The 14,939-nt window shown below is 37.8% G+C and overlaps 1 protein-coding gene across 1 annotated transcript; it reads right to left on the bottom strand.

Annotated features, from left to right (window-relative positions):
* Positions 1 to 6,578: 6,578 nt before the first annotated feature.
* On the bottom strand, positions 6,579 to 14,939 carry LOC129888820 (protein root UVB sensitive 1, chloroplastic). The gene is made up of 7 exons (XM_055963852.1): positions 14,161 to 14,939; positions 11,718 to 11,993; positions 11,131 to 11,187; positions 10,744 to 10,942; positions 10,109 to 10,221; positions 9,236 to 9,412; positions 6,579 to 7,761 (listed from the first exon to the last, which is right to left on the bottom strand). Exons 1-7 carry the CDS (start codon positions 14,857 to 14,859, stop codon positions 7,471 to 7,473), a joined length of 1,812 nt encoding a protein of 603 aa, XP_055819827.1. The 5' UTR covers positions 14,860 to 14,939; the 3' UTR covers positions 6,579 to 7,470.

The raw sequence follows: 14,939 nt of genomic DNA, 5'->3' as shown, positions 1-14,939 counted from the left end.
TATTGGTGGAGTGGGATGAAGAGAACTATTGCGGAATTCGTTTCCAAGTGCTCGAATTGTCAACAGGTGAAGGTTGAGCATCAAAGGCCATGTGATTTAGCTCAAAATATAGAAATTCCAGAATGGAAGTGGGAAATGATCAATATGGACTTTATTACAGGTCTACCGAGGTCTCAAAAGCAACATGATTCGATTTGGGTGATTGTGGATAGAATGACGAAATCAGCTCACTTCTTGGCAGTTAAGATTACTGACACCGCAGAGGATTATGCAAAGTTGTACATACAGGAGATCGTCAGATTGCATGGGGTCCCTTTGTCTATCATCTCAGATAGAGGAGCTCAATTCACTTCCCAATTTTGGAAATCCCTTCAGAAGGGATTAGGTTCGAAGGTGAATTTGAGTACGGCCTTCCATCCCCAGACAGATGGCCAAGCAGAGCGCACCATTCAGACATTGGAAGATATGTTGAGGGCATGTGTGCTTGACTTCAAAGGAAATTGAGATGATCACTTGCCTCTCATAGAGTTTGCATATAACAATAGCTATCATGCAAGCATTCAAATGGCTCCTTATGAAGCCTTGTATGGGAGGAGGTGTAGATCGTCCATTGGGTGGTTCAAAGTTGGTGAAGCCGAGTTGATTGGGCCCGATTTTATTCATCAAGCCATGGAGAAGGTGCGAGTTATTCTAGAGAGGCTAAAGACATCACAAAACCGCCAAAAATCTTACATCGATGTGAGAAGGAGAGACTTAGAGTTCGAGGTGGATGATTGGGTATATTTGAAAGTGTCACCTATGAAGGGTGTCATGAGGTTTGGAAAGAAGGGAAAGCTTAGTCCTCGATATATCGGTCCTTACCATATTTTGAGGCGGATTGGGAGTGTTGCTTATGAGTTGGAGCTACCCTCAGAGCTAGCCTCTATTCATCCGATATTCTACGTTTCGATGTTGAAGAAGTGCTTAGGCGATCCTTCGTTGGTAGTCCCCATTGATAGTATTGGAGATAAGGGTAGCTTATCCTATGAAGAGGTTCCGGTCCAAATTCTTGATCGCCAAATTCGCAAGTTGAGGAACAAAGAGATAGCCTCAGTCAAAGTCCTGTGGAGAAACCAACTTGTTGAGGAAGCCATATGGGAAGCGGAGGAAGCCATGAAATCTAAATATCCACATCTATTCGTGCCTATCGACGAGGATGTTGAAGGTAATGTCTATTTCCTTGACTTGAATTTGTTTGCGTATTATGAGTTTGATTGGTAATTTGTTTGAGAAGTTGATTGGTTGATTGACTGAATTCTGATTGTGATTTGTACTCCGAGTCCATTCTTAGTTACTCGTCATTCGAGGAGAAATGATCCTAAGGGGGAGATAATGTAACACACCTCAAAAAAAATTCCTAGGATTCGGACCCTTCTTGTATACGTGTAGGGTCGAACCCAATTATATAGAAGTGTGTGCTTGATTTTAGATGAGTCCCCGAGTAATTGAGGAGTGTTGGAGATGATGTGGAGCCACGGAGGACCCCTAGGACCAAGCTAAGTCCAAAAAGGTTCATCGTGGCTAAGTTTTAGGATGAGTTTGTATGAGGGGTCGGCTTCTAACAACCTTATCTTTTGAAAGACGGCAATCTAGGTGGCCCACGACCTATTAAATCAAAGGTTGTCGTGTCTTCTTTCCAACACCACCAAGAATGTAAATTTTGGAGTTCGGAGTCGAAAGATATGACAATCCTAAGACGAACTAGCACGGCAGGAATTTCATTTTTGGCCTGGGTTGCAACTGCTGGGGAAATGGCCTTGGCGCTGTAAGGGCGCGACGCGCCACTATCGCGCCAGAAACATGCCTCAGTAGTTTGGTCTCTGGCGCAGATGCCACTACGAGGTGTGCAGGTTTTTAGGCGTAATTGGCCTTGGCGCTGTAAGGGCGCGATGCGCCACTATCGCGCCAAGGGCGTTTTGGCCTAATTTTCAGAATTTTGGAGGAAGGGCAATTTGGGAATTGTCCCAAATTATATATAGACCAGCTTTGAACATTTTGGAAATATATTTTCAGCCCCCACTCTCTCTCTAGAAAAGCCCTAGGAGTTCCTCTCTCTCTCTCTCTCTCTCCCTCTTATTCTCCATTCCCAACAAGAAGAGTTCCAAGAGCTTCAAGATTCGAGTTCTCCATTGAAGACCCAACAACGAGGTTTCTTCAAGCATCTATTCTAAGGTATGTAAGGCCATCTAAAACATGTGATGAGTCCACCCATGTGCCCTACTCTTGCTTTGAGGTTAGATGTTCATGAAAATGGAGTTTCTTGGTATGGTTTATGTTTGAATGAGTTTTGTCCCCTATTTATTTGATCCTATATGTGTTGATGTTGTTGAGCTAAAAAGTCCCTAAAATGAGCCTTTATGTGAGTATGAGTTGATGAAGATGAGTTGTTAAATATATTTTATTGATCTTTTTTTTTGTAGATTTTGATAAAGGATGTTATTTTCTTAAAAATATTGCTTATTATAAAGTGTCGATTTAAAGTCTCGAAGTTGTGATGAGTCTCAAAGATTTCTCAAATTGATGGAGGTAATGATTGATTATATCTATATGTTGCTATAAATGTGCATTTAAATTTCTTTTGAAGAGATGATTGAGATTGATCGGATAGTACGATTGGAAGAGATTTGATTGTGATAGAGTTTATGAGTTGACAAGGTTGTAATGAGACTTGTCGATATGATTTGATTGAGTTGATTGGATGGAGTTTTATGAGCATTGAGTCTTGGGAGGAGTATCGAGCACCGAATTGGGCAAGAGTATAGTCCATACTCGAACCTAATAACTTCGTCGCCAAACGTAGGGGGGATGGAACCGTTAAAGTCGGATGCTTCCTCGAGAGATTTGTTCTGACATTATAGGACCTGGTTGGATTGGATCCATGATTGATTGATTCGTTCATACCCTGGCAAAGTATAAACGGACGCGGCAACAACGTCGGTTTGTTGTACTTTCACTAGCTCATAAGTGATGGTTGTCGGGTAAGAGAAACTCCCAAATAGGTCTTGCTAGTACTCTGAGTTAGATTGAGTTGAATTGTATGTGATTGGTCCCTTCTAAATCATATTCTTGTTTAGACTCAGGACACTTGATTGAGTTGTCATTTCTTTTGAGTTGAGATTCCGAGTTGATTTGATTCTTCCTAGATGTTCGTTGCATTCGGCCATTTTACATACTCGTACATTCCATGTACTGACGTCATTTGGCCTGTATCGTTTCATGATGCAGAGACAGGTACTAGAGATCATCAACCGGCGCTCCGTTGAAGATCCGCATCCACTCCCAGCTAATTGGTGAGTCCTCCTAGTTTCCGGAGGATGTTGAGCTTTCTTGTATAATTTTGTTGTCGTTTCCTTGTTTGATTGTTGGTAGCCATGGACTTGTCATTGGCACCTCTTAGACTTTGATAGAGGCTTCATAGACTGGAGTGTGGGAGGTCGAACTGTTATTTTGAGGAGTCTTATTATATTATTTTGTTGGGATGTAAATGTTTGGCCTTCGGCCCCCATATATGATCAGTATTTCATTAATTGAGTTTTTCGCTAAGTGAATGTGATTGAATGAATGTGTGACTGGACCAGGTGGTTCGCTCGAAGGTCAGAAATGGCCTTCGAGTGCCGGCCACGCCTAGGGTACCCTCCTTGGGCGTGACATATGTGATGGACGCTTGAAAACACACAAAATCTTTTTCAATTTTTTTGTTTGAAGTGTTTAATAAAAGCACTATATCATGTGTTTAAGTGCGCAATTTGAAATAAACAATAATTTGAGTGTCTAAATAAAATTTACTGACAAGTTTAAAGGACCGTCACTTCTTACGGAAGAGAAAGACCCCTAAATTAGAGAGAGTTTAACTTTTGTGCAGTATAAATTTGATTAAAAAAATTACTACTTTCTTTATTTTAATTTAATTAGACACGAAAAATTCAAAAAATGAGAATTGTTTTCGAATTTTTTGATTTTAAATTAGTGATGCAGAATGTTAAACTGGGAAAGTTGCCAAATATTGAAAGGAGTTTTCTTCTTGAAATAAAATAAAAAAGTAAAAGACTTAAATTGGAACAGAAATAAAATATAGTATAAAATTGAGGGGGAGAGGAAAACTAAGAAGTTAAAAATTAGAAAAAGACAAATCATGCATAGGTAGCATTTGAATTAATATATCAAATTTGAGGGAACTTCTTATTCGTAGGTCAACTTAACCTAATAGTTTAAACAAAAATCATAATTAATTGTACGTACTTGTTCTTTTTGCCAACATAACCCCGGTTGATACATGCCAATTCAAGATTCCTCATCGACAATATATTTCTACTTACCCTCCCCGTCTTCAAATCGATTTTTACATGTTCAATTATTGCATGAATTAGGTCTAATCTTTTTTAAAAGTAATATATTCGAAGCAATCACTAATATCATATCACCATCATCTTCTTCCCACACGTTAATTGCATGTATCATATTTTTTGTAATGGCAAATCCATGACGAATGATCAACGTGTCATAGAGAAAATTGGTAGGCCGTGACTTTTGGTCCCGTTAGGGTGAATTCGAAAATAAGTTGTTAATGGATATAATATTGGACCGTAACGAAAAGCAAAAGCCTCACCAGTATTTATAGAAAGATTTTCATCAAAATTGTGATTATGTACCAATAGTTATGATATCACTATTTGGGGTTAATTTTATAACATAAGGAAAATCCTGCTTCTTTCTCTACCAAGTACTTGTAAGTTTTGACATAACGACTACAAAATATCGCTTTGCCTTGAGAAATTCTAGTAGAGTGAAGCATTCCATCGCCTTCAAAGAGATGAAAAGGTCCACTGGGAAAATATTGTGGATTTGGGCCATTTTTAATGTAGGCACCGTCGAGACATGGTGGGAGGGAGCCTTTTACCACCTCACATTCTGTTGGAGGAAGTTTGTCAACAGGAGCAAAGTTGTCAGAGAGAATACATTTTGGATCAATGGAAGGATGAGGAGGAGGATTGATGAATGTGTCGATAAAATCGTCGCATGCATTCAATATAACTTCTAGAAATGAAGGTTTTTTGAGGGGTTTATTATGTTGTGTAGATACTGTTTTTTTTTTTTTGCAATGGCTTGTGGAGATATATATGAAGATTTCCTATTAGGAGAAAAAATAAGAGTTTTGGGGTGTGGTAATAATGTATATGTGAAGGAAAATGTGAAAGAATTCATAGCAAGAAAACAAACTTAGAATAGCAGCCTATTACATTTGATTTTGTCAGACTTCTTTGATAAAGGAAATTTATAAGTTGGATGATACAAGGCCATAGGTGGGGACTAATTTGTAGAGGGCACAACTATATGATAAATTCTACCTCAATTGGCCAAACTATTAATGTCTTGATCGTGCCTCTTTGATATAGATACGTAGATATATTAAGAGTGATGGGATTAAGAATGAAGATATTTGGGAAAAGGTGGGAGTGACCTTCATAGTGGATAAGATGAGGGGTACAAATCTGAGATAGTTCGAACATGTGCAAAGAAAGTGCATAGATGCCTTAGTGAGAAAGCGTGAAAGGTTGGCTATGGTGGGTATAAGGAGAGGTATGGTAGAGTGAAGAAGCACTAGGAAGAGGTGATTAGACATTTACCTGCAGCTTATCGAGGACGTGACCTTAGATGGAGGTCGAGGATAAGGGTAGAAGGTTAGTAGATAATCAAGCGATGCCAATTATCCTTCTCAATATTGTTATATATTATTACTCTTCTACTATCTTATTATTCAATTTTAGTATTAGTTGTTGTTTCTTTTGCGTCGATTACTGTATTATTTGTTGTTATTGTTCTCTCATTCAATATTGTTTATAACATGACTTCTTCACTAGTATATCCTATTTACCCATTTGATTTTTAATATGCTTACTTGAGCAAATGATCTACAAGTTTAAGTGTCTACTTGTGCACATCCAAATTTAGAGGGCATAAATATCAACTGAGGCCAAATTAAATGATGCGTTTATATGTTATACCAATTATTAATTACAAGAAGATGCTCAGGATTGACTATTTTTGTTCTTTTCGGGATTTCTCTTAATTTGAAAGTCACTCAGTAAGTTTCCATACCAAGATTCAATCCAATTGAAGTAAGTATATTTTCTGTGATGGACGTTGAACATACAAAAAAAATGAGTAAAAAATGTCTAATAGAAACACTTCATCATATGTTCAACGTTTAATTGAAACATATCATAATTCGAGTGTGTAAATAAAATTTATTGCCAAGTTTAAATGGTTGACAATATATTCAACCTACCACTTTTAACTTTGAAAGATCACTTATTCTATTAAACATTAATAAGACGTTGTTTAAAGGCGAAATACATAGTTAAACATTTAGAGTTTGAACGACTCCCAAAGATAAAAGCTAATGTACTAGTGAATTTAATCTAAATATATAAATAGAATAATCCTAAATAAACCATCCACAAATTATAATGCCTTTCAGACAAAGAGAAGTACAAATTAAAATAATGTGAAGAGATATTAATTTCAATTTTTAAATGAGATTTAAAGAACCATATCCAAATTTAGTAGGGTAACTTTCAAATTGATCACAAAATAACATGGCATGAGCTATACAATCACCAAACTTTGATACAAATCTAATCTGACCAATTTAATAACCCAATATAGCTTGTGCAAAACAGCAAAAGTTGTACTAACACTAATAATTTTACCTTCAACATACCTTCTTGATGAACATATTGGTTCATTAGCACAAAAATTGAAGGTAGCAGGAAAACAAAGTGACCAAACTCAACATGCTCTGTCGAGTGACGATTGGCCGAGGGGACTTCCATCATGTAGCTGGGTACAAATAAGCCAGTTAAAGACGAGTAGGCTGGGGAAGCTCAATAACTGTATTTTTAAGTCAGGAATCTTCCCAGGAAGAACCTAGACGGTTTCTGGAAGCATCCTTTTTGATAGAGTGAATTATGAAGTGTTTACTGTAGCCTCTAGGTGTAAACTTACAGGAAAATAGGAGTAATACTATTAGTAAACCATGAGAGAATGGAGGAGAAGAAGCCGCACATGTTGCAATGTTATCTGATCAAGATCAATGGAACTTCAAAGCTATTGATAGAACAGCAAGTAGATGGGCAGCAATGAAATCAAGCATTCAGAAACAAATTCAGATACTCACAAGAACCCATCCCATTCAAAAGCAGTGTACTGCATTGTCCAATTCTTGATCCACATTCCAGTATGACATCATTTCAAGCTCATTGTACAGTCACTGAATTGGGTTTTACCAGTCGTTTTCAAGCACTTCCGCATGCAGATGCAAATCCAAGGTAAACCAATCATGATGGTTTGGCAGCTCTACAGGGTATGAAGGGATGACTTGAGCTGGGCAACAATAACTTGTTCAGATTAACCACGTCTTGTAATATAAGGTCAACCTTCTGCAACAGAAGATACAGTGGCATAATCCAAGCGAATTCGATTTGGCAAAGGCCTTGCAATGAGACTGTCAGTTACCCAACCTGCTACCTCACCATCATTTTTGACATGATTAAACTCTCTCTCAACATACTCCAAAGATATCTGCAGCCTTCCCCCCGGCTTGCAATCATTAGCTACACTGCTCGACTTGATTCCTGCATTGTTCTCCAACCAGTACAGGTAATTGACATGAAACAATGACTTCAACATATCTTGTGGTGATGAACTTTCTTTCAGTACAATCTGTGCAAAATAAATGTAAAAAATGTTAGTTAAGCATGATTCAAACCACCACCCTCCGCACATTTCAACGAAGAAAAGGAAAGCAGAAGTGAGATAAAGCCAGGAAATGAATGAGGACAATTTCTGAGTGAAATAAGCCTGCTAATGATCTACCATGCTCAACTTTCCCTCCCTCCCTCTCTGACATTTGTCACTTACTGGAGTATTCACTTTACCCGCTAAGTAAATTACATATAATGAGTCAGTGAAATAAGCCTGCTAATGATCTACCATGCTCAACTTTCCCTCCCTCCCTCTCTGACATTTGTCACTTACTGAAGTATTCACTTTACCCGCCAAGTAAATTACATATAATGAGTCAGTGAAATAAGCCTGCTAATGATCTACCATGCTCAACTTTCCCTCCCTCCCTCTCTGACATTTGTCACTTACTGGAGTATTCACTTTACATGCCAAGTAAATTACATATAATGAGTCAATAAATTTCCCTTCGTGGAGTTTCTCCTTATTTATACAACTTCATATCTCTAAATGACCTTTCATTTTACCAACTCAAATTCCAAAAATTCACACTTAAGAAGGCCAACCTTAGATCTCAATCACCACTTTATGAGGTTCACATACTGTTTGGTGATCAGCTTAAGGTATTTTGAGAGCTACACTGATGCAATTACAGAACAATTTTTGTACTAAGAGAGAAGAGCATGTCAATTCATGATCTCTTATCATGGTACTTCCCACCTTTGTACGCTAATACTAGCATAAATTTTGGATTGCTTTTAACTCAAATTGTGACCATCATAATTCATTAGTGGTGATTGTGAGTTACAAAATGGATTCTGCGGAACTGCACACCCAAAGGGTAGCGGCAGCGGGTTTCCCTTGTCATCACAAAAAAATTAAAAAGGAGGATTCTGCGGAACCTTTATATTTACTTTTCTCTTTGAAATATGTACACAAGAAAAAGTGTAGGTCAAAATAGCTGGGTTGCATCTGAAATGGAGTTCCAGAACATGAAATATACTTTCTTGAAGAAACATAGGAAGGACTATATTCTTTCCACTCAAAGAATATACATGTTATGACCAAGTTTAGCTTGTTTGAATACCCAACATTAAAAGTGAATGTCCCGGTGAGAGGGGGAGGGGCGGAGGTTTAATCCTTCTTTAGTTGTAGTAACTACAATCACCCTCTGGAAAGACCAAAAATATGATCAACTGTTCCTGATAAAAGAAAGGTTTCTTAAGCAGCCCAATCAGAAATTTGAGCTCTAACTCTTTATTGACCGGTTTTTAGGAAGTTAACACCTCTCGCAGATGGTATACCAAATAAAATCTTTAGCTGGAATTTACAGGTTAGTCTAAACAAGTGATGTTTCAACAACAAAATAATGAGGGGAAGGAGAGAGACTGGATGGAGTGCAGCAAATGTAAGAGTAGGGTAATAACAAACAGCAAAAGGAAGATCTACTTACACAAAATCTTCCTTCGTGCTCAGTTAAAATGTAACCTTCATTCTTGTACATTTCAAACAGAGCAAGCACATCTTCTCGATTTGTAGCAACATCAGAAAGTTTAGAACCCAGCTGCAACCGTGGCACAATCCTTGCAGCTGCTTGCTTAGCATGGATAGAAAGCACTTCCGTTTGTGTCTGAAAAGACCAATAATCAGAGAAGATACTCTATTTTCATAGTTCGCAAGTCAACCAAATCATATCTTTAATTGGAAGATGGAATCAACAGAGAAATTTTTCCCCCATTCCCAACAAGGAACAAGGGTTATAGTTAGGGCCATCCCTAGTCACTACTCACTAGGTCATCCTTGGTAATCATTATCACTCAAGATTTTGCGTAGCTTGCGAGTAGTTAGTTATTACTTTATTTTTTTTGTCCTTTTGTGTTGGAATAAGCATATTTTTTCTTAATTTCTTCAACTGTTCTAATATTTTCCTAATCTTATTTGATGTTAGTAGTTGCGCATGAAAACACCTCATTTATCCTCTATAACTGGATAAACAATTAAGCTGGACAAATAATGTCTTTCTGAGGATATATCCATCTTTTCTGTTATTAATTTATAGAATGATATAAGAGAATACCTAGCTCCCTTGTTGACCCTACCCCCCCACGCCCCACCCCCCACTCACCCACCCCAAAAAAAGCACGTTTTACTGCATAAATATAGAGCAAAAATCCCAGCAGTGTATTTTATATATTCGGAGGATAAGTGAATATTTGTTTACATAGTAAATCATCAACTCGCACACAAAAGAGCTTTACAGGTTCTGAGGTTTGCATAGATATGAGAGAATATCTTATGAAACTAGTAAAAGTGAAAGCAAACTCACTTCATATGCTGCCTTTAGATTTAAAATAGCACTTGGAAAAAGGGGCTCCTCATCATTGACCTCTTTAACAGAAGGAACTAGACCACTGAGCAGATATTCACTGAAGACTAGACCTATCAACAAATAGTCGCTAACATAAGAATTAACCAAGGACAGATTACGTGACAAGTTTCAGCTACCTCTTATAACTTAGTAAGATTTCTATTAAATTAAAACAACAATTTTCCAGCAATTAATAAATAAAGTTAATATATATAATCCTTGTCCAACTTGTAATGATAATGTGGTCTATGCTGCAAGGTACATGTCATATAAGTTGTCAATGCATATGCACATGTACCAATTAATCACTATAACATCCTCTCCTTCACTCATCTTTTATCATTCAGGACAGAAACTTAGAACTAGATCTGAGATGTACTTTCCAACATTGAAAGTAATTGTGTTATAGGTCATCTCTTGAACACTCATTCTATCAATGGAAGCAAGAAGAATAGGCCACTCTCATGTAACAGAATTTATTGATCAGTTTAACACACAAAATACAGAATACAAAGTAAACTTCCTTGGGCTTTCCAAATTAATTGCTTTTATCTTATGAAATAAGAAATAAAAATGCAAAAGAAGAGAAGTACTTGCACGATAAGGATTCAAAGTCCTTAGTTGAATGGACTGATATGACTTCAGATTACAGAACATGTGGATCCAAGTTACCACTCCAAAAGAAGCAAGAGCAAGAGATGTAGAAGAGCGGGTGCAGTTAGCCAGTGCAATGCCAAGCATAATTCCAATAGCTTTGCTCACCATTCCTTGAGCTTCACCCTTTGCAATCACCTGCTATTAGTAACTGATTCAGAATGGAAATATTTTTCTTCCGGCAACTCCTCAGTCCTCACAAGGCATATGTGCACAAATACACGAGTGGTTCTTGTAGGTAATCAAGAGAGGCTGTAACATTAGAAGATTCATGCCCCCAACATATTTTGACAACCAAAGTCAGAATATAGAAGCAAAGAAATTACCTCAGCGAAATTCCTTTGAGCGGCAAAACCCGCATAGAAGCAGCTCCTTGTAGCAGCCTGTAAAACAAAGGTTTTTGTTTTATCGTGGTTTACAGTGTGAACCTTAATCTCTTTTTTTTTTTTCCTTCGGGGATGGGGGTGGAGAGATCGTGTTTGGGGCATAACATCCAATTCTTCTCCATACTGAAGTTAAAAATTACTCCCTCCGTCCCATTTTATGTGGCACTGTTTGACTTGGTACAGTGTTTAAGAAAAAAAGGAAGACTTTTGAAACTTGCAGTCTAAAACAATCCTTAGATATTTGTGTGGTTGTAAATCAATTCATAAAGGGTAAAAGGGGAATTATAAACTTAAATTGTTTCTAATTATAAGTAAGATGACATTCTATTTGGGACGGACTAAAAAGGTACGGGTGTCACATACAATGGGACAGAGGGAGTACATAAATTTAATGAAAGACCTAAGGTTAACTTGTAGCACATCTTTGAGACACAATACCAGTAATGCATTTGTAGTAAGACAGGCAAATAAGAACCTAACCCCTTTATAATCATGATCAGATTCATACTTGGCTTCAAAAATATTACCTGGATTAAGGAAGCAGCTGATCTCCCTGCTCCAGCAACAGCTCCGATAGGAACAAACAGATGCGGGAAGGCAGGGGTCAAAATCTCTAGGCCATAAGCAGCATCCTCCAAAAGGTCAGCAAACAGCCTCCAGCTTTTAGGGTTGACATCAAAATGCCTGCCATAATTCGATAAAAGAATCTTGCTAAGATATCCAATGCCATCCTTAAGCACCCAATTGATAGCAGCAGCAGTAGGAATAGCCCCTTTCCCTAATCCAACAGCATAAAGCAAGGCCTAGACATAACAAAGTATGAAAATCAATCGGCATTCTTCACTCCTACGATTTTCTTCCCAGGATGATTCAAGACAACAAAGGTGAAAAAGAAAATACAAACAAAAGTATATATGTAATCTATTAAACTTTCATTGGTCAACAAGCTCTCTCTTGTTTCATATTATGAATTTTGGTATCTTTTTTGAGTTATCAGGAACCCTATTTATAGTTGTGGGAGAGAAGAAATGTGATGAGAACAAACTCTTTTCCTTTGATTTGCTTGGTTGACTTGAATCGCCGCCGACCAATAAGATTAAAGTAGTGACAAGGCCACATTTTTTTTTTGATGAAGTAAGGAATTTCATTAAAAAGCATCAAGCAGATGCAGCATTAAAAAATAGACAAAAGGGCACAGAGAGAGCATAAGCAATAGTTGTTAGCTCCTTTACAATCTTCAAACTAGTACAAGAGAGCTAACAAAGTCAAGGAATTGTTCAGTGCTAAATACAGGGGTTAAATTAACCCAACTGAACAGCATAAGTTAACATCTAGCTCTAAGAGAGTGGTTTGGAATTGACATCCTATCAAAACATTTATGGTTCCTTTTACTCCATAAACACCAAAAAAAACTCCGGAGATCATCACCCAGACTTTTTTGATGGTCTTATCAACCCTCCGTGTATTCCAGCTTGCATAGACATATTCCATAGGTCCTTGGCCATTGCCCAGTGAAGGAGCAGGTTAGTGACTGTTTTTGTGCTATTCTGACACATGTAGCATTTATTATGCAGATTGAGGCTTCTTTTGTTGAGATTTTTTGTTTGACAAGTTTCTGCCAGGCAATCCAAAGAAAAAAGATGATCTTTAGGGCATTTTGTTCTTCCAAATAAGTTTCCAGGGCCAAATTTCAGTGATCTAGTTCTGACAACATATTTGATGATAAAAACCTTTCACAGTGAAGGTGTTGTTTCTTCCCCATACCAGTCCGTCAACACGATTCTCAGTCATATTATATTTTTCCATACTAGTAAGTAGTTCAAGCAGACTTCCCATCTCCCAATCCTGCACATTTCTTCTGAGCATTACACTCCAGCTGTTGCCACATCTATTCTGTGCAATTGTGGAGTTTTTGTCTTGAGCACTCTGGAATAGGTTTGGGTAAGCTTCTATGAGTGGAAGTTTTGGTGCTCCATTGGAAGGCCATATTTGATTGGTCAAAACATGTCACTTGTACACATAACATATTTTTATTGGTCTTTGATTTTGACTAAGCATGTCACGTCATTTGGCATGTGAAATCATCATCTCTCCTTAAATTATTTGGCGTTCTAGGCTCGAAAGTGTGCTTGTAACATTCAATTTGCGCTGGTTAAGAGTTTGAGGAGATCACATTCTAGATAATCGATCAGAATTCTAGTTGTGTTCTAAAATCCAATCTACCATTTGGAGAGAATTCCTCTACGATGCCCACGAACTGGCACGCCAACCAATTAGTGGAGTATGAGTCACCAAATCTTCAGCTTCAATTATGAGATACTTGTGTTTGAAAGACGGGATGTATAGTCTCGGTAGTAAACCATTTCTTCAAAATTGCATGACTAAAAGAAGCTTGGTAAATCTTAGGTTGAAGCTTATCAAGTGCCTACGACTTGGATCTAGACCATAATGTATTTTAATCCAAGGGTTTGAAGTTAGACTTTGATTTAAATTTTAATCTTGGTCTTTGAAATGCTATAACACATGAATGCTTGCATGTAGAGAAATCCGTAGCATTGAATCCATGAGCCCTCAAGTGCTTCTTGTTACTAATTGTGGGAGAGGAGTTGTGATGAAGACAAACTCTTTTCCTTTGATTTGATTGGTTGACTTGAATCACCGACCGATCAGATTGACCCAATGACAGAGCCACATTTGATTCGCCAAAAGAACATGACATGCTCTAGGATGAGATAACATCTTAATCTAACAAAATGGTTCATCATTTTAACGTCCAAATCAACGAACTATCCCAACAAAACTAGACCTTTTTACATAAATCCACAATTATTAGACTCAAATAATTAATTCAACTACATTAGCTCTTCATGTTTATTTGGACTAATATATCTTTAATTTATGAAATCTTGAAAGCCTACTACATGGATTACAATTTTTCATTTCACAAGAAAATTAACACAAGAGTAGTACCTGGGTTGCAAGAACACCACTAATTTGTGAAGCAATACCTTGAACCCCTCTCCAAAGGGCATACTCCAAGTAATCACTAGTAACACTCTCCGGAAATCCCTCAGGAAGCAACAAAGTAGTCGTTAATTCCTTGCATTGCATCAACAAATTGGAAACAAAACTCCCTGATTCCGAATCAGGCAACAACCCTGACCACATTGTCTTTGAAAGAACAAATTCATCTTTTGAATAATCTGGCACAAGTTCAAATCGTTTTCCTCCTCTAATTTCATACACTATTTCGCTACTATTAGTTTTTGCTTGTACAAATGAAGCTAACAGTAAGCAGCAGGTAATTGAAGAAGAAGCTGATACAAGGAACAATAACAGTGGTTTACACGATAATACGGAATCGATAAAAGTATCTTCATTGCTAAAAAAAGGGAGGAGAAGAGATTTTTTCTTATCGAAATTGAAGAAATTGCTCCACCAATCACCACCGCCACTACCGCCGTTGTTTTTGCCGTTTCCACCGGCACCGCCGCCGTTCCCGATGTAGTTATCTCGACTGGCTGAACGCCGAAGAAGAGACAGCCTATGCATTTTAACGGGAGAGAAAGGAGGAGTATAACCGGTGGCGGCGGTGGACGGCGGAGGAAGGAGAGAAAACGGCGGTGAAGTCAAACGGGGGAGAGATAGAAGGTGGCCGGCGTAACTCATGACTAGTGAGGACTTCAAAGGGGTTGTTTGGTTGCGTTTCCTCTTTTACTTCCGTAATTTACCTCATCAATTCTTATTTG

Source organism: Solanum dulcamara, chromosome 5 (assembly GCF_947179165.1).
Source record: "Solanum dulcamara chromosome 5, daSolDulc1.2, whole genome shotgun sequence".
NCBI classification, from domain to species: Eukaryota; Viridiplantae; Streptophyta; class Magnoliopsida; order Solanales; family Solanaceae; genus Solanum; species Solanum dulcamara.
Note: the sequence above shows the minus strand (reverse complement) of the source record. Positions and strands in the feature narration are given on the sequence as shown.

What these genes read in the sequence shown, in the direction of transcription:
- LOC129888820 (XM_055963852.1), bottom strand. Translation starts at nt 14,859, where the DNA reads ATGAGTTACGCCGGCCACCTTCTATCTCTCCCCCGTTTGACTTCACCG. An exon ending in CAGCTGCTTCCTTAATCCAG is followed by an intron (nt 11,188 to 11,717) that starts GTAATATTTTTG and finishes TTTGTTTTACAG; the next exon opens with GCTGCTACAAGGAGCTGCTT. An exon ending in CTCAAAGGAATTTCGCTGAG is followed by an intron (nt 10,943 to 11,130) that starts GTAATTTCTTTG and finishes TACTAATAGCAG; the next exon opens with GTGATTGCAAAGGGTGAAGC.